The 27,209-nt window shown below is 42.4% G+C and overlaps 1 protein-coding gene across 19 annotated transcripts in view; it reads right to left on the bottom strand.

Annotated features, from left to right (window-relative positions):
- The window catches only part of PICALM (phosphatidylinositol binding clathrin assembly protein), an 80,138-nt gene that overhangs the window by 19,407 nt on the left and 33,522 nt on the right, over window positions 1-27,209 (bottom strand). For 6 of the 19 annotated variants that reach the window (XM_035114310.3, XM_035114314.3, XM_088668799.1 and 3 more), the window contains exons 3-18: window positions 24,817-24,892; window positions 24,167-24,269; window positions 22,078-22,171; window positions 21,398-21,509; window positions 18,798-18,904; window positions 16,970-17,011; window positions 16,217-16,302; window positions 14,817-14,940; window positions 14,022-14,158; window positions 12,257-12,357; window positions 7,086-7,232; window positions 6,069-6,149; window positions 3,798-3,905; window positions 2,736-2,867; window positions 2,614-2,644; window positions 1,886-1,985 (exon numbers count right to left, since the gene is read on the bottom strand). In XM_035114310.3, coding sequence (XP_034970201.1) covers window positions 1,886-1,985; window positions 2,614-2,644; window positions 2,736-2,867; window positions 3,798-3,905; window positions 6,069-6,149; window positions 7,086-7,232; window positions 12,257-12,357; window positions 14,022-14,158; window positions 14,817-14,940; window positions 16,217-16,302; window positions 16,970-17,011; window positions 18,798-18,904; window positions 21,398-21,509; window positions 22,078-22,171; window positions 24,167-24,269; window positions 24,817-24,892 — 1,581 coding nt within the window. Of the gene's footprint in view, window positions 1-1,885; window positions 1,986-2,613; window positions 2,645-2,735; window positions 2,868-3,797; window positions 3,906-6,068; window positions 6,150-6,420; window positions 6,505-7,085; window positions 7,233-12,256; window positions 12,358-14,021; window positions 14,159-14,816; window positions 14,941-16,216; window positions 16,303-16,969; window positions 17,012-18,797; window positions 18,905-21,397; window positions 21,510-22,077; window positions 22,172-24,166; window positions 24,270-24,816; window positions 24,893-27,209 lie in introns of all 19 variants that reach the window. The other 13 variants (XM_035114316.3, XM_088668804.1, XM_035114317.3 and 10 more) reach the window with 6 other exon arrangements.

Here is a 27,209-nt window from a genome sequence, read left to right as displayed (position 1 = left end):
GAGACACCACTTCCAAGCATGTTTAAAAAATACACCAGGCTAGCAACCGTCGCCTATTATTATTTTCCTGCAGGCAAGTCCACAGCAAGAAGGCAACTGATCGAACAGACGAGGCATCTCTTTCCCATTTCTCTTAACAAGTTATTTGACAATACAGGCAGCATCAGACATGAAGTTTTTGCTCCCTGCCTTGCTTTCGGTCACACCATATCTTATTAGTACAATTCGAATCATTCTTTTGCAGCAATTGTGCCATCACATGGATCTGCAGAAGTCACAGCTTCGAACCTTTTAGAGCACTTTTGGGATGTGGAGGGCTCCTGCCCCTGCAAGTCCTTTATGACCCTACTGAGACTAAAATTGTTTCTCTTTTAAGAGATTGCTCGGGCTTCAAGGAACAATGCACCTCAAAATACACAGCTTCTGGTGAAGGTTTAATGTCCAACATAGGTCTCCTTTCATGGGGTTTATGATTAAATAAAACTTTAAAATATGATGCTTCCCCCATTAGAATATACCTTTTTAAAAAGTCAGCATGGTGCAGTGGATTGGGCATTGAGTTGGCACAAGGAGACCCGGGTTCAAATCCAGTATCAACCAAAATCACTGGCTGACTTCGCACAAAACCAGTCTCTCTCTCTCAGTGCAACTTCTTTCACAAACTTTGTGAATAAAATGGTATAAGGCTATGGCTTGATTTAAATCATCTTTCCTGACTTCCTAATACATGTTTCATAAAGCTGTGAACAAGTGCTGGGGCTGAGCATTCCTCCTTCACTCGTCCCCTTGTGATGGCTCCAGTGCTTCATTCTTTGCTTGTACTAAGCCAGAGTTCCCCATTTCACCTGAGTTATTTTCTGGCTTCATATGAACCAGGGGTGGGGAACCTCAGGCCCAGAGGCGAAATGTGGCCATGTCCCTCAAATGTGGTCCTGCTCTGCACCTTCTTCAGGTGATTCCACATGGCTGCAATGTATCCTTCAACTATGCTAATGATTCTTGCTTGCCTGGACGGAGGACAGAGAGGCGTGCATGTGTAGAAACCTCTGGCGTTTACACAGGCTAGATTCCAGTTATGGTACTAACGGAATAGTCATATATGTTGCTCTGCCTACTTTTTCCTCTGGCTCCACCTACCACTGACTTGAAAGTTGCCCACCAGGGAATGTTGCCTCCGTCCCATCCCTGATATAATCAACGCTTAAAATTCATCTCAACCCCTTTTGTGTATGCTTATATTGAAGTATCATAGTGGAATTGTGAGATAAATGGATTAAAACTTCAACCTGTTTAGAGTATGGCAGTCCAGGTTAAGATACAGTGGTACCTCGCAAGACGAATGCCTCACGCAACGAAAAACTCGCAAGACGAAAGCGTTTTGCGATCTTTTTGTTGACTCGCAAGATGATGAATTTTTCTATGGCCATGCTTCGCAAGATGATTTTTTTTTTGCAATTTTTTTTGCTTTGATTTGTTTAAATTGGAAAACCACAAGACGAATTTTTTGCAATACAAAACGACTTGCGGAACGAATTAATTTTGTCTTGCGAGGCATCACTGTACACATTTTTCTGTGCTGTTGTCATGAGGCTGTCGATGCCATGAGACTTCAACATCACTCAAGGATACTATATCAGCACTGTATGTTTGAGTTCCCAGGTTGCTAACCTTAAAACACAAACCTGACTCCACTGGGATTACTCTAGCCAATAAATATCCAATTAAATATCACCTAAATGAAACATGCCAGGTTATCTTAGGCTCCCACAATCAAGTTCTAAGATTCTCTGCCTCTCCTGACAAAATTCCTATAGTCCTCCTACACTTTCACAGTATTATTTTGAGCTGCTGGAATTCTTTCAATATGCCTACAGCAACTGCTTACCATTGTTGGAGTGTTCCATGCTGTTGTTGGTGCAACTTTGGGTTGCCAGTTGGAGCCTCCAGTTAGTTTCTTTTCTCCTGGCTGCGTCCAGTTCACATCACTTAAAAAAGAAAAGAAAGGAAAGATCTTAAATCCAGGGGATGGAGGGGAATCTAGCTGCCTTTCTTGCAGACACGTTTAAAAATAAATGAAGTTTAAACAAGGTTAGAGCAAGATTTCTCATCCTGAAACTATGTACCTCAACATCTCCCTATTCAAACCTCCAAAAATAGATAAAAATGAAGGCAAATACTATCCATTAATGCACCCACTCTAGAGACACCAGCACACAAGTCTTACATAAATAGGCCAAAAGGGCCAAATCTAAGGCAAACATGCAGAAAGAAGCAGGCAAAGAGAGGGTACAATCCCTGGATAACTGGACTTGGGTACCTAGAAGTCTGCAATCTTGAGGTGAACTGATTTATTGCAAGATAAGGATAGATTAATTAGATTAATTAGTCATATACAGCTTCCCTCATTCAGAGTTCTCCTGCTCCCACCCCCCTCAAAGACATTTGCTATCCTACTCAGAAATTGAAAACCTGGGAGGGGAAAGGGGCAGTGTTACACCCTCCCTGCCAGGTTCATCTCAAGAACCTTAGTCTGCATTTGCTGTACAAAATTGCTGCAAAGATGTGCTTAATGGATTAAAACGCCTGCATTTTGCTGCAATAAGAAATACTCACTTTTTAGTTGTTCCATTTCCAATGCCCAGATCTGTTACAAAACAAGAAATAAACAATTTGAAGCTGTCCATTCATATATTTCAGTTATCCAAAGAATATATAAGTATATAAACTATACTTACTGCCCACAAGATTGGCTAAAGATGAATCTAGATCATCCAACACTAACTTGTTGGGTGGACCTTTTGATGTTGGAAGACTCTGGTTTTGAGAGGCCACTGTTGGTTTTAGGAGTCCACCTAATTCATCAAACCCTTTAAGAAAAACCATGTAGTATTAAAGGCAATGGAATCCATGTCAATGTAGCATGAGACATCTTAAAATCAGCATTTTTAAAGTCTAAATGGTATAAAGCTGCAATTATTGATGTTATTGTTATTTTGCAGTGAAGAAATGGAAAATCCATATATTCGGCACCCAAGATCCAAAAAGAAATTGTAAGAGCACTGGCGGCAGCAGGAAAACATTGATTGATTGCATTTATATGCTGTTTTTCTGCAAAAGAAGCCAAGGCAAAGTTGGTGGCCCTTTCAGGGCCCTGGCCTGGTCTTCCTTGCTGTTTCAGTAAAATGTCTCAAGCAACAATACAGATTTATTGTAGCGTAGGCTTTTGTGGATGAGAAACTATCAGATTTCTGAAAAGGTTGAGGCATCATAGGAAGTTGTCCATGAAAGCTTAAAAGGTAAACGGACCCCTGACCATTAGGTCCAGTTGCGGACGACTCTGGGGTTGTGGCGCTCATCTCGCGTTATTGGCTGAGGGAGCCGGCGTACAGTTTCCCGGTCATGTGGCCAGCATAACTAAGCTGCTTCTGGCGAACCAGAGCAGCACGTGGAAACGCCGTTTACCTTCTTCCCACTGTAGCAGTTACTATTTATCTACTTGCACTTTGATGTGCTTTCGAACTGCTAGGTTGGCAGGAGCTTGGATCGAGCAATGGGAGCTCACCCCATTGCGGGGATTCAAACCGCCGATCTTCTAATCGGCAAGCTCTAGGCTCTGTGGTTTAACCCACAGCACCACCCGCGTCCCAAACAAATGTGTTAACCCTTTTTAACAAGCCAAAAGATCCAAACAGCTTTTTCAAGGCCGGCACTGAATGTTCTATCACCCAGTGCGATTTTTTGCGCAACTTTGAGCAGCATTTAAAAAATGGGTACTTTAAAAAGAAAGGAAGACCTACCACCAGAATCCACAGGTACATTTGAAGTTTTGTTGCCAAATACAGACTCAAAGTCAACATTAAGGCCTGCTGAGGGCTGCGACGGAGCAACAGGAGACTGGGTGAACCCTACAAACAAGACATTTAAAAAGAGCTTATTTATATGCAGTATGTGAACTCTCAACTTGCATGTAAGTAGCAGTTGTATAGCCATAAAAGGATTATGGGTATTCAGACATTGACAAGGAGCCTGCAAAGAATGCTTTCCTTGCAGAACTGCATGTTACTGCACCTTGAGAGGAAAAACCTATGATGGACTCAAGTTTGCATGTTGCATATAGGCAAGGAGCAACAACAACAACACTCCCCCCCCCAAAAAAAGGCACTGGAGTAGGCTTCACAGCGAGAGTTCTGCAGGACAAGTAAGCCTTTTCAGCTTCAGTCCTTTAAGGCAGATAAGGCAGAGTTTTTCAATACAAGATCTCCTGGTGCAGTGTATTCAATTTTGTCACCGCTATACTATCTGAGAGCAGATTTATTTTGAAACAACAATAGACTCCTAGCTTCCTATTTCAGTTCACTACTTGCAAAATTGCCACCTCTGGGATTGAGTTGTATTCCAAATCACTCACTGGTGCTCCCACCCTACCCCCCACTCCCCATTTTCAGACAGTTTCCCAGGCACCTAAATTGCTACATCCCAAACATATCAATGGGACTTAGGACCTACATATCACCTACTTTAATCCTGAGGATTCTGAATAAAATGCCCATAAGCACGGTAAGGCATGTGTTTTAAAATTCATTTCCACCTGGCACCAATATGCCCTATTTTGCTTTTTAGAGACTTGAGAACTTCTTGCTAAAATGGATAGATTTTTTTTAAAAAGAAAAATTCATGTAGTTGCAGTATTACACGAATGCTTATGGCTACTTCAGCACTGAAAGCAACTTGGTAGTTTGACATGTACCAGCTACCAGTTTCTTTAGGCAGAATGCTAAAGCTGCATATAGCGCTTCCTCATTTTATTACAAGACACCATACTGCTAAAATCCTATACATACTGCCGGCTCCAGAAGGCTCCCCTAATCAGATCAGTACCATGCAGTAGAAGAAATGGGAAACATGAAGGTGGACTAAGGCGGCAAGGGATTGAAATACACATTTATTATATAAACATATGGTCCTTTCAACATCTTCTATACTGTGAGCAACTCTGGTTGCTCCCCCAGCCTAGTTTACAAAGCTGTAGATAGCACAAAAGAGAGGCACTAAAGTCATCACAGGATGCAGCATTTTCCCTACAAAGGAAAACTGAAGGCAGTTTAGAAGAAACAACAGGGGCACAATAGAATTTAATAGTGATGAACAGTATTGACCAACAGAACACTGGAAGTTAGGCACTGACTACAGCATGAGAGGCAGCCAGTGAAATTTCAGCAGATTCAGGATAAAAGGCAAAACGCAACAGAATTTGCTATAACAAGACGCTTCAGTTCTCATTAGTGGCTATTGAAGACAGAAATGGATCAAACTTCAATGAGGAACAAGGGGTGGTCATCACTACCACGCTCTTGCTTGTGAGCATCCCAAGATGGACTAGCTGGCCCTTTGATCTGATCAAAATGGTGCTCAAGTTCTCAAGACTGGCACATGTATCATGCTAGCACTGTGATGGCTAAATCAAAAACGGCACTGGGCACTGTTCCACAAGGGAACTTGTTGCACTAAGTACGGTTGGCCCATTTCAGAGACAGCAGTGCATGCTTGCAAGGGTGCGCACGCGCACACACGCGCGCGCGCGCGCACACACACACACACACCACTTAATGAGAAGACCAATATGCCTGTTTTATGGGATCAATGTTTGCAAAGTTCTTCTGATTAAATCTAAAGCATTTCCAGGATAAAAGAAAATAAAGACAGTGGCTTTAAGTTACTTGACCAAGGTAATAATGTCATGCTGGGTGCTTTAGAAGCGCACCCGCCAAATCGCTGTCAATTGCCACTCGTTTCAATCTGTGATTTTCCATTACCAAAAAGTGATACAGTGGAAAAACTGATTAAAGCAGTCTTTAGATTTGCAACTTTTTCAGCAAGGACAGGCTAAGTTATTTTTACAAACAAGCTAGACCCATTTTGATGCTTCAGTTTCAGAGTTATTTTTGATCAGTTGATGAAATGCATACAACTCTCCAGCTTGCTTACAAACTAAAATGGGCATGTCTGCATAATTTTACCCGTTTACATAATTAATCCAAGTTCCTGGGCTTTAAAAGCCTTTTACCTACCTCCAAATAGGCCAGCTACAGTTGAGGGCTCACTGCGGAAATGGGAAGCGTTAGGATAAGCTTGAGGACCACAAAAAGAATCTGATAAAGGCACAGGAAGCAGAAGAGCAAAGAAGGAACAGTTACAGAAAGAAAGGAACAGGACACTTATCTGCTTAACCAATTGTTTGGACACTAAGTTAAGACAACAACTACGTGGCCTATAACACACACACAAGCAATCTAGCAACAAATTCTAAAAAAAGGAAGATTTTACACTATCTAAAGACAGGGGGGAAAACATCATCAAATGCCATGTTTTACACCTCTGAAAACAAGCAAGTGTAAAACCCTTAAGGCATTTATATTATACCTGAAGTAAAGTGACAGAGCTGAAAAGTGGATGCGTATTTGGTTTCCACAAAAGGGTTTGATTCAGTAAATGGATTGAAGCGATCTAGAGAACCAGAAAGAGTTAAACCGATAGTCATAAGACGACATGGTAATCTTGGAATTTATGCTTCTGGAGGTCAAATTGTGCCACATCTAGCTTGGAATGGAAACTCCATGTGGCCAAGGGCACATAGCTGGACACAGAGATTACTTCATGGACTGCATACTGCACACAGCAGGTAGCGCTACTCTATATGTGGCTCATTTAGATGAGCAACACTATAGCTGATATGCCTGTAGCAAAGCCTTGCCTGCTTTTAGGGGGGGTACTGTCTCCAATTCAGTAACCTTTGGGTGTTGTTGTTGTTTTTACAAATATTAGATAAAACAATAAGGCTGGGAAGGAATATAAAGTATCCTCTTTCCGCCCTCAATCCCTAAGTAGTTGCCCATCTGAATTTACACAGCTACCACTGCACTACATTCTGTAGGTCATATATTTACAACTGGGAAGGGAACTCAAACTGTCATTAGGTAATAGCTCATTCATTTTATTTTTATTTTCTCTCTTTTGAAAATCCTAAATTTGCCCAGAATAGTCTGATAGTTAAGAGAAAGGGAAAAGCCAGTCAGATGGTACATTACCAACGAACATCTCATGAGTTGGTGTCCTAGAAGTGAAAGTGGGTAGTACGTCAGAAGAGACAGAGAGGTGATCGCTAGATTTTGTGAGGAAAGGATTTAGGCTTGGAACGGCATCATCAACAGCGTCAGCAGTAGAAGTGAAAGGATCTGTGCAGCCCAAGCAGAGCAAGAAGGAGAAGAAGAGGAAGAGGGGGGGGGGGACCAGGTTAGCTGTGCATTAGTAATCAGGAGCAGCATAAGCAGTTCTGTAAGTCAGTTTTGCTTTAAGAGTATCAGTTTGCATTTTCCCCCAACACCTACATAAATGGGCTTACTGGCAAGAGGTAACAGACATTCTCTAAGTTATCTTGATTCAGCTATTTCCTGAAAAGGACAATGTCTTAATACTCTGGTCTCTGGAAATCAGAATCCGCTTACAACATACTGCACAACACTTTTGATATAGAACAGGCATCCCCAAACTGTGGCCCTCCAGATGTTTTGGCCTACAACTCCCATGATCCCTAGCTAACAGGACCAATGGTCAGGGATGATGGGAATTGTAGTCCAAAACATCTGGAGGGCCGAAGTTTGGGGATGCCTGATATAGAAGAACCCCTTCAGTGCAGCACCTCTAACTTGGATCATCTACCCCCAACCTGTGGGCTTTTCCCAAGACTTGCCATTACTCCTCATTATGCCCAAACAATTTCCTTTCCTAAATGCGTTTTTTATCTCTCAAGTTCTTAAAAAAAAACACCTTGCTGTTAAATTTTGACTTCTGGACTCAGTTCACACACCATAGTTAACAGTTATGCACAGATCACTCTGACTTCACCCCCCTCCCTTGCAGAAGCAACAAACTATCCATGATCCCTGGCTCAACCAACTGGGGATTGTGGCATGTTTCACTTAAACAAAACACAACTGGTAAGTCAAGAACAAACCTTGATTTAACATTGTGGTTTGGCGCAAAGCAAGCCACCCTCTCTGGTATGGAAGGGGTCATGGTTTGCTACTCCCGCATGCACTGGGGGAAGGGCAAAGCAGAAGCCACCTGCACATTCATGATTAAACTATTAACTATGGTTTAACATGGTGTGATAAAGCTGCTAGAGAATTAATATTTAGGCTAAAGTCATGCAGCCCTCACTCAGTTCAAAACACATGTGATGGCACAGGCTGCAGCCTACAACTATGAAAAGGAGAGGAACTCGGCTAACCCAACCTCTCCTTTGGTCTTCACTGCTTTTATTAAACGTATGGTGTTTGTTTGTTTTTATCCCCGATTGCCTCTTTAACCTCTGGAACAGTATTTAGTGGCCCAACCAGCTCTCTTTATCAGATAGGATGGTGAGGAAATTGGGTGTGGGATGAACAAGACTGCAGACAAAACATCAGACCAAAACAAACGCAGTTTGTACTAAAGGATTTCTGTAAGGCAGTAATTTAAAGGGTTTTTCCTACGGTAATCAGTCAACCAGAAGACCAAATAAACTTATAAGCAAATTCATCCAGCTAAACCTTGTCTAAACTATTTCCCTGTTCAGTGTGTAGCAGTAAAGCTGTTTCCAGCCTGCTCTGTTCAATTTCTGGAGTCTACTGCAGCCCTCTCCACTTTGTCTTATTTCTGACTGAATCATTAAATTTGCCAAGCGTGCTCCAACTCTAACCAACCAACCCACTCAAATTTGCTCCCAATCTCCTTCAAACTCTTGGCCAATCAGGGCCGGCTCTAGGGGTAGGCTGGGTGGCGCGGGGCGCCAGGTCGGCAGGGGGGCGCTGCACAGCGAAGCCGCGCGGAAACCACGCTGCGCCTGCCCACCAGCCGCGGGAAGAAACGGGGCGGGGGCGCCGGAGCGATCCGCGCACCATGGCGCCTGACCCGCTTAAGACGGCCCTGTGGCCAATCATAAGGGCAGTAGAGTTTTGTTTAAATTTCTGTTTCCCATAATTTGTTAAGTTTCTTTCCTCCCTCACATTTCTGTTTCCTGGGTTGCACTTTAACTTCCAGGTCAGAACCACCTCTCAAAACCATTTTATGACACCCCCCCAAAACAAGATGTAAAACAGCTGAGAAGTTTACTTCCTGCACAATGGCAATGAAAAACAAATTGCCAATCACAGCTATAGGACAGGGGTGCGAAACCTCAGGCCTGGAGGACAAATGTAGCGCTCTGGGCCTCTCTCCTCAGCCCTCAGGACTCTGTCCACGCTGTGCAATCATCTGCTGCACCCTCCTCAAATACTTTTGCCTGGTTGGAAAGTGGCCATGAACTGTGATGATGTTTGCTGAGATGAAGAGATGTGCGCATACATGAAGAAACCTTTTTGTGGCTCTTGCAGCTGACTGCACAATGGCAAGAGCCACATTTGTTAGCCCGCCCACTGCTGCTTCTGACCCCTCGAAGGTTGTCCATGACGGAATATGGTGGTCCTTGGGCTCAAAAGATTTCCCACTCCTGCTGTATGGATTACATTTACGTAGAACTTATTTATCAAGTGATTAAAAACAGGTCGTGGGGGGGAGGCCTGAACATGGTCTACCATCTTCTGAAAGAAAAACCCTGAAAAGCAGGCTTACATTCTTCATACAGAAAATTCTACCCATTTCTACATCATTCTAGTTAACATCTTCAGCGAGGATTTGTCCACAAAGACAGAATATGCTTATTCTACTTCAGCAACCACAAACATGAACAAAGCTACCAGAAAAACACGTCTACCATCTTGCCTGGACCTCCACTATTCCACTAAATATTTTGGGGCCAGAGAAAGAGAGCGCAAAGCTGTCAAAGCTATGAACAAGGAAGGACAAGTATTAAAGGCAACTTGGCCAAATTAGTGCATATACTTCCGGGGGGGGGGGGGCAGAGGATATGATAGAAGGTGCATTGCTACAAGAAAGCTCAGTTGAGGGAATGAAGCCCCAGCATGAGCAACTCTGACTAGTACACAGATGCCTTGACCATGGTTTTAACTTTGGAAAGGCAGTGTGAGGGACAGGGGATATCGCGAAGTCCCTCCCCTCCTGAGTTCAAGCCCGTCCCCGAGCAAAGGGGAAAGCAGGGAGAGTTCCGATTCCAGTGGGGAAGCAGGAAGTCGTGTCCGAGGCTCAGGCAAGGTAGAGGAGCCAGGGTCCCAGGTGGGACAGGAAGGGGCAAGTAAGGGGGGAAGACCCATCCCCCCAACTCCAGAATTACGCAGGAAGAGGAGGGGCAAGAGGATGGGTCTGCCAAAGCTTTTGTGTTGGAGAAAGACGCGCCAAAAGCCATTAGGAGGTTCTGAAACCGACTGACAACATCGCTCCGTGTAAATAGCAATGACTTGAGCACTGTAAATACGCAGCACCAATAAAAGAATAAAATGCAGAGCTGCGTAGCGTCGTTACTCTGAAGTAGTCCACTCCGGCCACTGTGACAGCAACCTCCTAATCATTTTTGGGCTACTTTGGAGTTGCCGGGATGAGCGTGTCAGAGGCGGAGAAGTGGCGGCAGATCGCTGAGCAAGCCCAGCTAGAACTGCAACAGCTGTCGCTGCAGGAGCAGGGAGCAACTCAATGAGGCCACGGCCATCCTGGATTCAAGGTGGGGGGTGGGGGGCCTGGAGTACCTCATGGCATGGGAGGATGCTCCACCGTCCCAGAATGAATGGGTTCCCGCCACTCAGATACAGGAGGAATTCTTGGTGGAAGAATTTCACGCCCTCTTTCCCCACAGACCCAAGCCCTGGCACATGGAAAGGGAGGGGGAGGAGGAGGAGGCACGGGAGAACAGCTCACCATGGCGCTGGGAAGCGGAGTTTGAGGAACCAGAGGATGAGGTATGGGTGTCGCCAAGATCCACCCAGTCAGAGGAAGGAGCAGATTGGCAAAACATTTTTACCCCCACCAGCTCTGACGCCACGGACTTTTTGGGATTCCCGTCCTCCCAGGCGGAAGGGGGGGGCTCGCAGGACTGGGGGGAGGTGTTCACACCAACGGGCTCGGAGAGCACCGAGTTTTTAGGCTTCCAGTCGTCACCGACACATGGGGGGGGCCTGGGGAGGGGTGAAGGAGAGCTTGGGAGGGGGGTGGATGTGAGGGACAGGGGATATCGCGAAGTCCCTCCCCTCCTGAGTTCAAGCCCGTCCCCGAGCAAAGGGGAAAGCAGGGAGAGTTCCGATTCCAGTGGGGAAGCAGGAAGTCGTGTCCGAGGCTCAGGCAAGGTAGAGGAGCCAGGGTCCCAGGTGGGACAGGAAGGGGCAAGTAAGGGGGGAAGACCCATCCCCCCAACTCCAGAATTACGCAGGAAGAGGAGGGGCAAGAGGATGGGTCTGCCAAAGCTTTTGTGTTGGAGAAAGACGCGCCAAAAGCCATTAGGAGGTTCTGAAACCGACTGACAACATCGCTCCGTGTAAATAGCAATGACTTGAGCACTGTAAATACGCAGCACCAATAAAAGAATAAAATGCAGAGCTGCGTAGCGTCGTTACTCTGAAGTAGTCCACTCCGGCCACTGTGACAGGCAGTATACAAATAAAATGATTGATTGATATTACACTGGGGGTGGGTGGGTGTTGAGGTATTGCCCAGCGTATTAAATACATCTGAATGGCTTAAGCAACTGAAAAGTGCAACACGGTAGGTCACATCTTCTGCACGTTTGACTTGTATGATTTTAGCCATACACATGAAGGCAGGCTTGTTGAAACTGTGCAAGTTAAATCCAAGGAAGGTGGAGAGCTTTTTTGTGTCAGCGGTTGCCCAGCATGTAAGGAGCTTCTAAGCTGTCCACCTTCGGAGGCAAGGCCTGTGCAATGCACCAGCTCTGGGATGTTCACATAAGATTTTACAGGAAATCAGGTGGCCCTGCAAGCATTACAAATTAAGTGTTTGCAGGGCAAAGGTGAATCATTCTGATACTCTGGACTTCGCTCCATAGTCGGCTTACCTGAAATCAAGGCTCACAATAACTCGCAGTGACTACAAAGATACAACTATGATTGGGGCTAAACAAGAAACAAAGTTAAGCTATGTTGTGCTATGATACACCATGATTTGTTTCAATCCTTCAAAATACGGTGTGAAGAATTATCTGTCCCAAGCATTTAAAAAAAAATAAGCAGGAAAGCTTAAGAGTCTATGAAATATTACTGATGGTTATGAGTGACTATGAAGAACCAAAACTGGGATTTAACTGTGAGTTTCTTACCTCCCCAGGTCCCTCCTACTTGTGGCGCAGAGGCTATAGGATGCACAGACGGATGAAAGGTTGGCTGCAAATCAAGGAGGTCATTTGGCAGCTTTGATGTACTATGGAAACAGATGAGGGCAACTATCAAAGACTTGAGCAACATTGCCTTTCTTTCATAAAACTTAGCAAAGCTATTCAAACTATCATAGTGTTTTCCTAAATGGAATGTGTGTGCATGCATGAAATGTGGCAGAATTTGGCTGACTAGATATTCAAGGCCAGGATCAAAAGAAGGCTTCAACATGCCCAGAGGGATTGACTTTTTCCTTTTGGAACTGCAGCCACCCCCACCTCCTTCCAGTATCAAAGGCAGCTTGCTGTAAGGTATTATTTGGAAGGAGGGAGGCATACCATTGGAGTGACAAAAGCACAATGACTCCCTGGGTTCATCAAATTAGTTGTGTGGTTCTTCACATGCTGGCACAGGTTTATTGCTCCTACTAGTTGCATCAAATATATAGCACAAATGGGAGATTCACACAGATACTTAGGAGGTTTCATTTGCCAATAATTCTTCTGTTTTTAAAGGCTGTGCTGCAAGTTTTGCAGTTTGCAGAAATGCAGATGTAATGAAGCATTCATTTGGTTGGGCTAAACTCATGTTTATTTTTGCTGCTTACAGTCAAAGCAACAGTGCACACAGTCATATTGTGAGGTCCCGCCACACAAACCACTCCGGGTATCAGACTGCATCAACAGTACACTGACTGTTGTACTGTTCTTCTCCAGCACTTCTATAACAAAGTAGTGCTCATAGGTCAAGTCCACAATTGCTGGTGATGGTATCCATGTGGCACCAGAACACACAGTGCTTTTTCACTGCAATCAATTTCATATTAAAACTCCAGTTTTACATCTTTTTGAGAGGCTTTATAGAGCTTATAGCAGTGCTACTCAAAGTGGTGGTCCACGGACTGGTGCCAGTCCATGACCCTTCAGCTGCCAATCCCCAGTGACCACCACAGCCCAGGTTAGATGGGAAGCTTAAGGGACCAAATATGTACCAGTCCCTGGTGAATTGGAGGTGGTCCACTACATCAGATAGCTTGAGAAGCACTGATCTAGAGCAGGCATCCCCAAACTGCGGCCCTCTAGATGTTTTGGCCTACAACTCCCATGATCCCTAGCTAACAGGACCAGTGGTCAGGGAAGATGGGAATTGTAGTCCAAAACATCTGGAGGGCCAAAGTTTTGGGGTGCCTGATCTAGAGAATACATGTGTGTTTGCACAATGGAACGTCTCATACTTTGTAGATCATCAATGCTGGATCAGCAGGTGCACTGAATATTGTTAACCCCTGCCCATAACCTGTTTAATACAAAAACAAAAAAAATCCAAAACCCTAAGCATCTTTAACTGCAATGGACAGTTTATACTGACAGGCCCAGGTATTGTATGCAGGTTGTGACACTGTTAAAAAGATGTAGTTCTGGTCTACTGAAAAAAACCCTACAAATTACAGGATAGTTCTACTCTTTCCTGGTGAGGCAAGAGTGTCCTGAGCAGTTGCATACTTAAGCATTCAAGAATCACTGCCTAACCAGGATGTTTGGCTTATTCTCCCTTGGCACTAGATAAACGAACCTTACAGTTAGCTTATGTCAAAGCCAAAGAGCTACACAATAAATAAATCTACAGAACGGGTCTCATTTTAAGGATGTACTCTGGCTAGAAGCATTTCCCCCCAATTATGAGCAGTTCTGACATACATCAAGGGCATACCTGTTTGAAGAACTAGGTGTGGAAAAAATGTCAACGGCTGGTGTAGTCATTATGCTTCCTGCTGCATTAGACACAGGAGAGGAGGCTGTTGTTAAGGAGTTGTGAGGTTTCTTTGCAAGTTCTTTTAGACGCTGTTCCTGATGGGAAATAAAGACCATTTTAAAAAACGAACATGTTTTTGCTTAGGCAGTTGATAAGGTTAAGCAGAACAAAGCCCTCAAATAGCTCTATTAAGACCTCTGAAAGGGGGCAGGAAACTACAAATGAGCAACAGCGTACATTGTTGTGGTTTTACATTTTCTTATAAATGGTTCTCTGTGTGACCCAGTAGTCCACTACCACAAAAATTCAGGCTAAAGGCTTTGAAAATACCTATATTCTACTCCTAATTTCATTCGACTTTTGGGAGACAGAAACCACCCAAGTATTCATAGGCAGCTTTTAAATGAATGTGAACAAGCCACCCTTGTCAACTGTGACCCAATGTCTTATATACACAGCCTGCTTTTTCATCTTTGAACACTGTATATACTAAGGGTGGGAAATCTTTTTCCATCCAGTGGTGACTGTGCTAAGACACACACCTCCCTCTATCCAGGCAAAGAAGAGGTATTATCATAGTTCAAAAGCACAAGCAATAGGGGAGGATGCAGAGCAGGGCAAGTGAAGGGTGTGGCCTGGAGGGGTTGGCAGAGTTCAGAGCTAGACAGAGAGCTTTGAGGTCCCTCATACTTGCTGTGCAACCGTTAGGCAGCCTATATACCACACCCAGTACAAAGGAAAAATCATGCCCACCTTTAAAGCTTTTAAACGTGCCTGCTCTTCCTCTAGTGCGGCTTGTTTTTCCCTTTCATCTACTTTGGTGAGCGACAGGCCGGTGCTTGCGAGGGAGGAGACTGCATTGGAAAGAGTGGTAGCCCTAGGAAAAGTTGACAGAAGGAAACCTGGCAGTTATACAGATGACACAACAGAGAAAGATGCTCAGCAGAGTTTCACTTTGCTTTATTCCAACCTATAAACATACAACACTCTTTTTTTCTTTTTCTTTTGTAGACTTAACCTGGGAAGCAGATTTTGCCCATGTTTCTGTACAGATTGTACACATTTGATGGAAGGGCAATTTGATGGAAACAATTGAAGTCAGCCATGCTCCATCTATTTCAGGATTCAGTTTACAGTACATATTCACAATGGAATGTGCCCCACTCGGCCTGGTTTTACAAAGTCAAAGCAGCACACAATCTCTAGGACTTCCGAGAGATAAAATGACATAGCACTGTTAGACACCACTTCAGTCTAGTCTAGATCACATGCATTTTCCTTACTGTTCTTATTTCATCTTGTTTTAGTTTGCCTTCATAGGTCCTGAAATCTAGAAGCTATATCAGTTCATTTCAAAGTGTGTGGCCAATGCTATATTGGTGACAAAGGCAAGAGAAAGCTGCTACCACAACCTTCTGCACTGCTGTAGTGGTTGGTGTGCGGAGATAAGCAGGTTGAGTTCTTCTAGCAGTTGTGGGCTGCATCCACCCAAGTCATGCAGCATATCCTGCCCTGCATTCCAATGAACTCAAGGGGGCATGCATGGTTTCCCCTCCCTCTTCTTATGCTAGAAACCCAGTGAGGTAGGTTTGGCTGAAAGACTGACTGGTCAAGTTACAGGTAGGTAGCAGTGTTGGTCTGCCGTAGTCGAAACACAATAAAGATATTCCTTCCAGTAGCACCTTATAGACCAACTAAGTTTGTCATTAGTATGAGCTTTCGTGTGCATGCATACTTCTTCAGAATGGCACTTCTTCATGTGCCATTTGCAATCAGTTTATAGCACAACCAAATAGTCAAGCTAATAGTCAATACTCTGGACTGTACCACTTTAGGTTTAGGTGTGGGCACTGGGGTTATGCTTCCTCAGACCTTTATGCAAGAAAGCAGAAAGACTCACCAAATCCTTCTATTTGATATGTGATCTCATGTGCAGTAAATTGAACCACCATGGAGTAAATTTCCCCACTTGCAATTGCCCACCTGCTGCCCAAAGTGGCACAATCTAGAAAAATAGTTAACACTTAACTCTTTTGGACATATAAACAGATTCCACTAATTGTCTTATGATCAAAACGTGTGAAGTATATTTGAGGAATCTTCAAGCATTGCCCAACATATGGTGCCAACTACAAGGAGAATTTAAAACATGCCTGCTTGCAGCAGTAGAGTCTTTGATTTTCTTTCCTTCTAAGGAGGCTAAGTGCTGTTCCAATGCATCAAGAAGGCTGCTTGGTGCCTACAAAAGAAAATCAGTGGTCTTTGAGAAATTAAAGGCTAAAAATGTCAGGTCCTCCAGTCGCAAAGAATTCAACAATAAGCAGGTAAATAAGCAGGCAGCAGCTCTTAACGGCACCATCACCAAAATTTTATTTAAACTGCTGCATGGTACATATGACCCTAGATTGCTCATTTTTTTAAAAAAACAACTCATCCGTGTATTGAAGAGAAATAGAAAAGGACGGCACAAGGAAAAAATGGCACATTCATGAATGAGTAGTCACTATGTTCCAAGGGTAAAACTTGAAAGCAGCTACTAAGCCACATAAACATGTTAATGCACTATTAATCTTTACCAACATGAATTAGTATTTTGGGTGCAAATGCTTATATTTATATAAGCATGCATCTCTATTACAGAATTTAAGCTGATTTAAAATTTAGCAATCTACTGCTTCGAAGTATAGTAGTTTAGCAAAGATCATTAGCTTTGAAACAGAGCAACTGAGAAACGTTCTGAAGTCTAACAATGGAACAAGCAACAGATTCAAACCCCCCCCCTTTAAAACAAACCCTCCAATTTAAGAACATGGTAACGACCAATTAAAGCAGTAGTGATTACACCAAGGTCTTCTGATTATGAAAGGCCAAACGGACGTGCACAACAAATGCATAAAATCATCTACCTGAGAAAGATCTGGTATGTCTCCTCTGTCTATCCCCACTTGCTGTAACAACAAATAGATTTAATAAGAAATAGGCCTTAACCATGTTTGGCTAAAGACAGGATGAAGAAAACACAATGAAGGTAAAATGAAAGGGAAAAAAGCTGTTCTACACACTATGAAGGAACATATCACTCAAGAAAAAAACAACCTGTAAAGAAAAATATAAACTTGCTTACTTTAGTGTGTCAACGGTATATATCAATAACGCCCAACGCAGCCAAGGTCATTTTTAATGATTTTGCCAAGAACACGTACATAGAGATTTTACCAGCTCTGCAGTCCTTCTCTTTTTGTGTCATATGCTATAGAAGGGGATGAAGAGCCTCTTTTCTGAAGAATAAGTGATCAAAATCTATCCTGACCAGAGTTACTAGGAATGGCCTTTGGTTTACAATATAATTTATTTCAACAATGGAATAAGCAAAGTTAATGCTAATAAAACAGGTTTCCTGTTGGACTCCTGACGGCTGTTTGTATCCTTGCAACTACAATCCTGGTCAAATTGCAAGCTTGTGCACACCCCTTTGCTGCTGCCATCAAGACTGCACCTTTACATTAAGGAGCAACCTACAAAGAACTGCAGAAGAAAACAGGGAGCAAGGCAGAGAACTTGTGAGAACCTTTGCCACTCATTCTTTCCCCAATGCAATGAGCTGAATGTATGCGTCGGAGGGTGCATGTGTGGCTGAGCTCAGAACAAACATTCTCTGTGACCCAACTCACTGCACCTTAGTTGCAGAAATAGACTGAGGCTTCTGCTACAGCTGTGGCAACGGGAGGCAGGGGGGCTCAGGAAAAAAACAAGTGGAAAGGTCATTTTATCCCCATCTGCAGTGTTGTTACGGGGAAGGGGAGAAAGCTCCAAGCTCAACTTCTTGTCCCAGGTGGTGTGAGGACACATACACAACCCTTGCCAGCAAATGCTTTTGAGTTTTTTTAGGGGGTGGGGAGAGCTGGATATCACAACAGATTTAGTCCAGGAATGGCTAGCCTTCTTTGGTCTGAGGGCAGCATTCATTGTTGGCAACCCTCCAAAGGGCTGCAAGCCAGCAGTGGGCACAGCCAAAACAAAAATTGGGAATGGCAAAGTTTCATCCTTTTGCATGTCACCACTGCTAGTCGGTCAAAGCACTGCAGAAACGGGAAGGAGCATTCCCTCCTCTTTCTAGAGTGCTTTGACATGCTAACAGTGGTGGCACAGGAGGAGAAAAGTTACCACCAAATATGCTGTGGGCTAGCATTTCAAGCAGCTTTGTGGGCCTGAGGTGGACTATGGGCTTATAACACCTGACATAGACCTAATTCTCCCCTAACTATCCCATGTGTCCCTTCAAAACCCATTCATTGTCACTAAAGCTTAGAAATAGCATTACACATATTAATGTAAGATGGAACAATTCTCCACCCCAAAATATGAGTATACTTCTTTCCATGTGAGGAATTAATTATCTAAGAAAGGCATGCAGGGATGAAACTTGTGCAGGACTGCCATCTTTCCATTCAATATGTAACAGCTCAAAATACTTGAGTATACACCACCACAAAGCTGATTCATTCCCACACATTACTTGGTGTCATATGATCGATCTCCTAGGCAGCTTTGAATGAACCAATATTCTCCCTGCGCCCTAACTTAGTGTGGACGGGTCTTTAGCTCACTTTAATCTAAGCATTCTAGCTCAAAAATATTTATCACCATTTTGATTTTTATTCTCCATAAAACTCTCATTAATAGCATTTAGTCATTATGAATGATGACAGAACTGGATGGACCAGTAATTTTTACCTCTGCAACTTTGAGAAACTCAGAAATCCTTGTCATTCTAGTCAGAAACTTCTTATATATGTCAAGGCCTTCTTTGCATTGATTCTTTTTCATGTCAAAGTATTTTTCTACAAAATAAGAGAATTTTAAAAATAAGAGTCATCAATGTGTTTGTTTACAGTTTAATAGCGTTGATGTCATTTAAACAAAATGCTAAACCATTACAAGAATTACCCTAGCCACCTCCTTGGTTTGCACATTACCCCCCTTCTCTGGTGCAGCCACAAGAAGATTTGAAGCTTGCTTAATTTTTTTTATCAACTGCAGTTTGGTGTGTCACCCAAAACCCTCATCTGTTGTTAATCTTAACTATGGTTAGTGAAAACCCCCCAGCTTGGACAGCATGACAAACTGCAGCTAATCTGAAATTGAAGCAAAACCTTCTAAAGTTCTCAGTGCAGCCAAGCTTTTTTGGGGGGCGGAGTGTGTGTGTGTGTGTGTGTGTGTGTGTGTGTGTGTGTGTGTGTGTGTGTGTATAAGCCTGGGCTAAGTTCATTTTTGCCAACCTCAGCTATGGCTCACCATTATATCCAAACCAGCCAAATGAGTAAACCATTTACAAAGATCAGAGGTGTTTGCCAAGCAAATGGATAACCTTCACCCTTCACCAAGCTCTTCTTCACTCTATCATGCGTTTATGTTTAGGCTCAAGAGCTGGAGATTAGGTGCAGGAACAGCAATTTCAAAGTACTGTAAGACATAGTAGGAAGCCTCAAGTTCTCAGACCGAAGTAAAAGTTAGAATTGCAAGTCTATGGTTATAGTTAGAAAGTAAAACCCTGCATTTGCAAAGGCTGTATTTAAGTCACTCTAGTATTACTGATGAACAGCAACATGTTAAGAATTTGCACTAAAGAACAACTCCTCTTACTCAAGCCTGATTTTGTTAAGGGTGACCATTTCCCCTGGAGCAGGCAGAAAACCAGACACCCAAAAGTGATTGCAATGTGACTCCTTCAGTCCAGAGATCTATTTTACAGTGAATGCACAAAATAGAGAGTGTCAACAGCCAGAAGGGAATGGTATTAATCTTGTGCAAATCTATTAAGTGTCACTGAGTTACTGAATGAAATTTTCAGTGTTCACAGACTAAACTCAATCAAGTTTATTTATTTACATCCACACACTTTGGGATTTATTTACTTTTACTTTCACCTATTTGGCAGGAGTTTGTCAGCATTTGTTGTATAGTAGTAGTATAGCAAGCTTTATCCCAATATCTCAGGGTGATTCACAGCATAAAAATGTGGAAAAACCCCACAGAGTACATAAAACTAAAACTAAACAATAACCACCCCCTTTCACAATGATTATGATTTCAGATAGAAATTAAATATCCAACATGGTGTAGAAGGGAAAGGCAAACTAGGAACATTTTCCTCAACAAAATATAACCCAAAACAAAATCCCAAAGTTATTCTAAAGTTGTGAATGAGCATGCTTTGCTGCATGCTGCACCACAATCTCCATTTTACTTTACAGCGACCATTCACATTATAAGCAATCCATGAGAACCACAGTGGGCTACCAAGTACTAGTAAGTAAATAGTTTCAACTTTTTTACTGGCTCAACTTTCATTCCTGTATGGACAACCCAATGCATAAAGATTTAGCAGGTAGGTACATACTGTATACCAAAGTAAATATAATAATCATAATGGCACAACTGGGCCATACCGTACCATGCACTAATCTTGTTGCAGACATATTGCATGAAGAATCTAAGAACTGCCCTGCCAAATCAAACCAAAGGTCCATCTAGCCTAGCATCCTATTGCCAACAGCAGCTAAACAACTGTCTCTGAGAAGCCTACAAATTATAGCATGAAGAAAATAGCTCTTTCCCATTGTTGCTCTTGTTGACTGGCCCAGTCCCTTTCAACTGCAGCCTGAAAGCTGGAAATACTTCAGGTGAAACATTTTTACCTCCAAAGATTAAATGCTCCAGCTGCTATATTTCTGCTGCTTTGGATGCTATTAAAGAGAAGCAGGAGCATACAAAAAGAGTTGCCTACCCATGCCTAACAGGATTCATTGCTTATTTGTACAAATGCATAGATGAATGCCGCACACTAACTTTCCCGTTATCAACTCCAGCATTTCCTCTTCACATTGTATGTGGGACAAACCCTATTCAGAAGCACAAAGGAATCCCTAGCCTACTCCTCTCTCCTCTGGAGGTATGGCAGCTCTCCATGAGGAAGTGTAAAGTATTCCAACCCACAAATTCCACTTATGAAAGCCGCCCTAAAGAGAGAGTGCCAAAAGCTAAATTAGCTAACAAAATTGTCACCTTCCCTAAGATCCAAAGAGAAAATTGTCAGCTTTGCAGGTTGGTTGTGTGGTAGCCGGACAAGAAAATTATAGTTCAAGCAAGTCATTTTTCATGCCAAAAATACTCCAGACTAGCTTGCGTTTAGGGCACCTACATATTTCTGTTTACATGTAAAGAGAAGCAGCTCTTTAAGGCAGTTTAAAATTCTCTTCCAGGAAGTCAAAACAAAGATCACTGTCTTGCCTACTAAGTACAATGAAGAGATGTAAAAAAAAAGTAGTATTTACCCAACAGGTTAATAATCCCTTCATTATATGCTGCAAAGAGTCTAATGGCATCTTTGAAGAGAAGCATGAAAGCAGCATTAATTACGCCATTTGTAAGTTCATTGCTGTTGACCTGCCAGTGAGAAGAAAGAAGTTAGTTCAATTTGAAAAACAAACAAACATCCACAGCTATATCCTGTCTTCAGTATGCAGGGCAAAGATCGGTCTTGCCTTTTGACATTGTGCACTATAAATTTGTGACATGACAACCTGGTGAAATAAAGGCACTCGTTGGCTTTGGGAACTCTGCAGCAGTTGCACGCAAGCGGCTTTCCAAGCGACAAGGGGGTGTGCCAGTGACCTCTAACTACCATGCAAATGCTGGGGAAAGTTGCTACCGTGGTTGGTGCTCTCAGTTCCTATCGGAACAGCTGTCTATCGCTACCAAGAGAACATACTGTATAGTTTAAGATAGTTAGCATTTGCCAACTCAGAGAAAGTACCGCTTGCATCACCAACACGTATTAGAACCAAACATTTTCTTCCCCATAGGAGACTACATTTGAATATTTTTTTTACTACCTTTAGCCAGAAAGGGCAGAAATATAAACAGGGCATTTATAAGACATTAAGAGGCAGTGTTTTATGAAACCAGGAGTAGGTAGTCTAGCCTTTATCCATGCCATAAGTAAAGCACTTACATTGAAATCAAGAAGTGCATCCATCTGGTTTTGTATTATTGGTACTGTTTTTAGGAGTTTCTCAGTATTCATAGTCCTCATGACTCCGTCAGCACTAAGAGAATGGGGAAGTTAGAAACAAATCAGTAAGCAAAACATATTTGGCATGATGCACACAGAGATGGCTGACATAGGGCATTCCGCTCTTCTCTCTCCCCTTTTCCCTACCCCTGCAACCCATGTGCATGCAGAAAAGCAATATGCCAGACCGCTAAGGATAATAGGAGTCCTGTGTCCAGCTCTTGCTCTCTGCCCAGTCCATGGAATTTGTCTGAATACAACAGGGAAAACTGGATGTCTTGCCCCAACTTCCAGCCCCAGGAGTTGGGGGAGTGGTCCTGCAAGGAGAACTCCCATGGGATTTCTGGCCTTTTGACTCTAGGTGTAAATAATTTGGGGAAAGAAGTGCTTAGTGCTAACGCTGGCAAGCTTTGTGGTTTCATTTGGATGTTATTGGATATTGGTAACTTCATGTTTAGATATGTAAGGCATTTTATAATATTTTAAATCATTGTGTAGTTGTATGCTACAGTGATTGTATTTGTGAGTTAAACTACTTAACTCTCTCCTACTCTAGGTTTTTAAGCAGGGGTTGGATGACCATCTGTCACAAATGCTTTAGCTGAGATTCTTAAAACTCAAAAGTATTGCATTTGGGGGGGTTGGACTAAATGACCCTTGGTGTCCCTTCCAGCTCTATGATTCTATGATTTTATGATTCTACTTGCTGCAAAAGCAAGCAAGAAGATCAACAGCAAGAGAAACATTACTAAGTTGAGAGTAACTCAAGAGCTATCCAAGTTCCTAAATGTCTCAGCCAAGTTTTAAAGGTGTGTCATGACTATTAAACATTTCAGACTCAATTAAAGGAACAGAAATGGCAAAGCAGAATTCTACTCATCTTTCTATTTTTTAATACTCTTAAGGTCAGTCATTTCAAATTTTCAAGAACACAGAAGTCACAAGACCTTTGAACTACTTTCAGCACAAGTTGTACCAGCTGGTGTCCAATGAAATCACTGTGTGAGTTGTTCTGCTTGTGCAAAGGAACTTCTTCTCCTGTCCCCCTCAAATCTACTCTGCCCTTATGTAATAATGCTTATGAACTTCCTATAAAGCAATGAATAGTCACTGTTAAAGCAGTATGATGGACTAGATTGACATCTGGTCTGACACAGCAAGGCTCTTACGTTCATTATCAAATAACACAAATCTAAAGCTTCCTTGGGCGTGTAGAACTAGTCACATAGTTGACTGCAATCCCAAGTGATTACAGACCCAGGGCTGGCAGAGACAGGATAAAAGCCTGATAGCACAAGGCACAGGGATGGGAGCAAAGGGCTGGACTTCTATTGAAATGCAGTTGCTACTGGTGAAGAGCTTTTGGAATGTCTCTTCTCCCAGACTACTTGACAAAACACCAGCATTTAAAAGCTCACTCAAATATGCTCCATAGTGCTGACTCCCTCTAGTACATACTTTTGAGTTTTAAGAATTTTATATCCAAAATTATTTTCGAGGAATGCCTTCCTTACTCAGCCTTCATCAACTTAAAAGCCCTTGCTGCCAGCTTAAATAAATAATAATAATAACAAATACTGAGCTTCCAACTTCAAGTCCCGAATTATTAATTAAACTTGTTGGTCACTTGTCACTTTTAATTGTCAAATTTAATATGACTGTTCAAAATGTGTTTTGTAGAGGCTGCAGAACTCACTGCAGCTATTTAGATCAGCACTACATCAACCCTCTGATCTGCAAAGTTCTTCCTTTCCTAAAAGCACACACACATGCTCACAGCCTTCTAATTAAAAAACATACGAATAAAAAACACATGGGAACCAAATAATTACCTAGCTGGAGCACAAAACACAGTGGTGTAAAAACAGATCTTGGTTCCATTGGTAGCAAGACTTAACCTTCTAGGAGTCAATTATTCGTTTGAAGTTGCATTTTTACATTTAAGGAAACATATGAGTAATTAGAACAGAAGCTATAAACGGCAAGCTACACCTTAAAATGAATTTATTCCAGACAATGTAATCCTTACCCTCTTTTTACTTTTGTGAAATCAAAAGCTACTTGTCTGTAGGAAACTGCTTTTTCATTCAAATACCTGCTATATCTTCTGATAAATGTGGACATATCATACCCTAAAGAAGAGAAAGACAAAACAAATTAGCTCCCTGTTTTGTATGAACACTTATGACTAAACATTAAGTTACAATTTAAATTCACAGGATCATCATTTGGATCCTATGGACAAATATATCTAAATTACTGTGAAAATCAAAGAAATTAAAAGCACAGATTTCCATATACAAGTGATTTCACACAAAGACATGCCCTGAGCTTCCTCTTCTCCATTTCTCCTTTGACTAAATTAGAACTTGTACATCTCACTCTCTAACTGTAGAAATCATTTTATGGGCCAGCTTCATTAGCTGTATACTAAAGATGATGTCTCTGTTATTTCCTTATGAATGTTAATGGTTCCATTCTTTTGGGGTGTGTGTGTGGACTTTTTACTATTGAACTACAGACTATTGTAGAATATAGAGAAGTTTAAGCACTTGGGAGAGGTCTCCACCTGAAGGGTTACACTTTTCAGAATGATAACTGAGTCCTGAAGCAATGATGCTGCTATAAAGACACCTTTAAGGATGTCATGACTCACTTGAAACAAACCAAATGATTTACCTTGCAATCCACTTTTGTCCAAGAAATTGCTCAAGTTAAACAATGTGTTCCTGGAAGCCAGATACTGGATAAAACGCTAGAAGGGATAAAAAGGCATTGGATTATTTGACTGGAATTGTACATGGCTCTTTGTGTGTATCTTATCATTATTGCAGAGTGACCTAGGTCAGAATGCCTATAAGCCAGGCTTCCCCAATCTGGTACCCTCCAGGTTTCGGAACTACAGCTTTCATTAGCCCAGAAAGCACAGTTTGGATCTCAAACTACAGTTTGGTGTAATGTCTGAATTGATTCAGCTGTGATGTGATTACAGAAGAAAAATCTTCTCAAATTGTCCAATCCAAATAAGCAAACCAGAGCAGTTCCCATGCTGGCCTCTCACACACGGATCCAAAGGCATTTCAAATGCCTGCTTTTTAAACTAAACTATCCGAGTTGATGAGCTAGAGCAGGCATCCCCAAACTGCGGCCCTCCAGATGTTTTGGCCTACAACTCCCATGATTCCTAGCTAACAGGACCAGTGGTCGGGGAAGATGGGAATTGTAGTCCAAAACATCTGGAGGGCCGAAGTTTGGGGATGCCTGAGCTAGAGCTATTTAGACAGGAATACCATCCTGGAAGTAAAAAAAAAATAGGTATTTACCTTGTAAGTCGTACCACAGTGCACGCAGTCTCAAGAAATGTAAGGCAGGTTCTGAATACAAATATTTTTGTGCTCATCCTTTTAACTGGGGTGGGCATAGTATGTTCTCTTTCATTTCCTTATATTTAACTTGTAACAGTGTCATCATGCTGCAGTTTGCTTGGCCACAGCAAGTGGCAATATGAAGTATAGAGTGATGAGAGGCAATAAGTGGGCAGCCAAGGTGAGCTGCAGACAAACAGCCAGAACAGGATGCAGCAACCACCCTGCTCTGTTGGCTCCAATGTCTGCCAGCCCTGTGGTGTCTACCCAAAGTATCCACAGTCCAAGGCTATCTGTCACTGCTACTGGCAATCTTCATCCCCAACCAGCCTGGAGATCATCTGCTGCTTCCACATCCCAAGCAGCTGATCAGGATGCAGTAAGAGCACCATGGCAATGCGGAAAGTGGCCAGAAGTGGCAGCCAGCCAGCATGTGGATCCACTGCTATCGCCTACACCACATACCAGGCATTGCAGATAAGTCAGCAGCATGCAGGATACAGGAGCACCCCTCAGGAGAAGCAACTGGGCCAAAAGCAACATCCCCAGAGTTCCAAGCCTGCCCTTAATGCACACACCCTGCCCCCTTGTTCCTTTGCCTGAGCCCTATAGTGACTGACTACACAGACACAAAGAAACACCCAAGGTGAACAAAGGAAGACCATCCATCTTTCTCACGCCTGCAACCCTTCATTCAGCCTGGGGATTGGTAAGATTTAAAGGGGAGTGCGGAGTTTGGTGAGCAATGCAAGCAGGAACACAGCCCCCAGTATATACTGGATAGGCATTTTAGGTCTTGTTTTACTGCTGTTTTTATATTTTTCTTCTTGTTGTATTATAATTTTTTTGTCCTATAAGTCACTTGGAAGCACTGATGTAAAAAGCAGCAAAAGACTATATTAAGATAAATATGTATTCTAGAACACATTGAATCCCATTTGGACAAGAAGACTGGATCACTACAACTATGACCTACTCTGAACAGTGAATGAACTTACATGCATTGGTGACATTTAGCCAGTAAACAATTTAACCATATGGTAAATGATGCAGACTTCAAATGACTCATATTAGTCCCATTCATTCCTCAGCCAGCCCACAAGTGCCTTTTCCTTCTCTGATAATACCCTCATCAATGCCAAATACATGAACTGAGCAGTATAAATAAAACTTTTGTAATAGCATAGTATGAGGCAAGGAAGTGTTTTAAGAATGAGATCCTGAATGTATTTCACATGGTGATGTGGCACCATTGTTCTGCAAAATGCCCTACTTCTTTTCCCCTCCCTTTCAACAGGAAAGATTATGTTTCTGTGATATAAATTAATTCAGGCAATATGTAGCCAGAAAAATAAAATAATAATCATTCATGTTCAAACACTATCCTCTGCATTCTCCCAAGTTATGACTGATCACATGCATTATGGAAACACAACTGAACAAATGTGTTATAGTTTTACTGAAGGGGTGATATATATTTAACCAAAACAAAACAAAAAACCTGTTTTGAGATGTGGAACCTAAGGAAGACTGTGGAATGTAAAAATAACATTACTCCTCAGAAGTTATTGCAAGCTGATTATTTCTAAACTGCCCCTATTATTTGTTCCCACCCTTTCTGAATTTTCTATAGTTCAATTCTATAGCTGTAGACAAAATTAACACTAACAATTTTCACAAATACTATAGATCAAGTTGTTTAAACTT

The sequence above is a fragment of the Zootoca vivipara genome, chromosome 4 (genome assembly GCF_965207765.1).
Source record: "Zootoca vivipara chromosome 4, rZooViv2.hap1.1, whole genome shotgun sequence".
NCBI lineage: Eukaryota > Metazoa > Chordata > Lepidosauria > Squamata > Lacertidae > Zootoca > Zootoca vivipara.
Note: the sequence above shows the minus strand (reverse complement) of the source record. Positions and strands in the feature narration are given on the sequence as shown.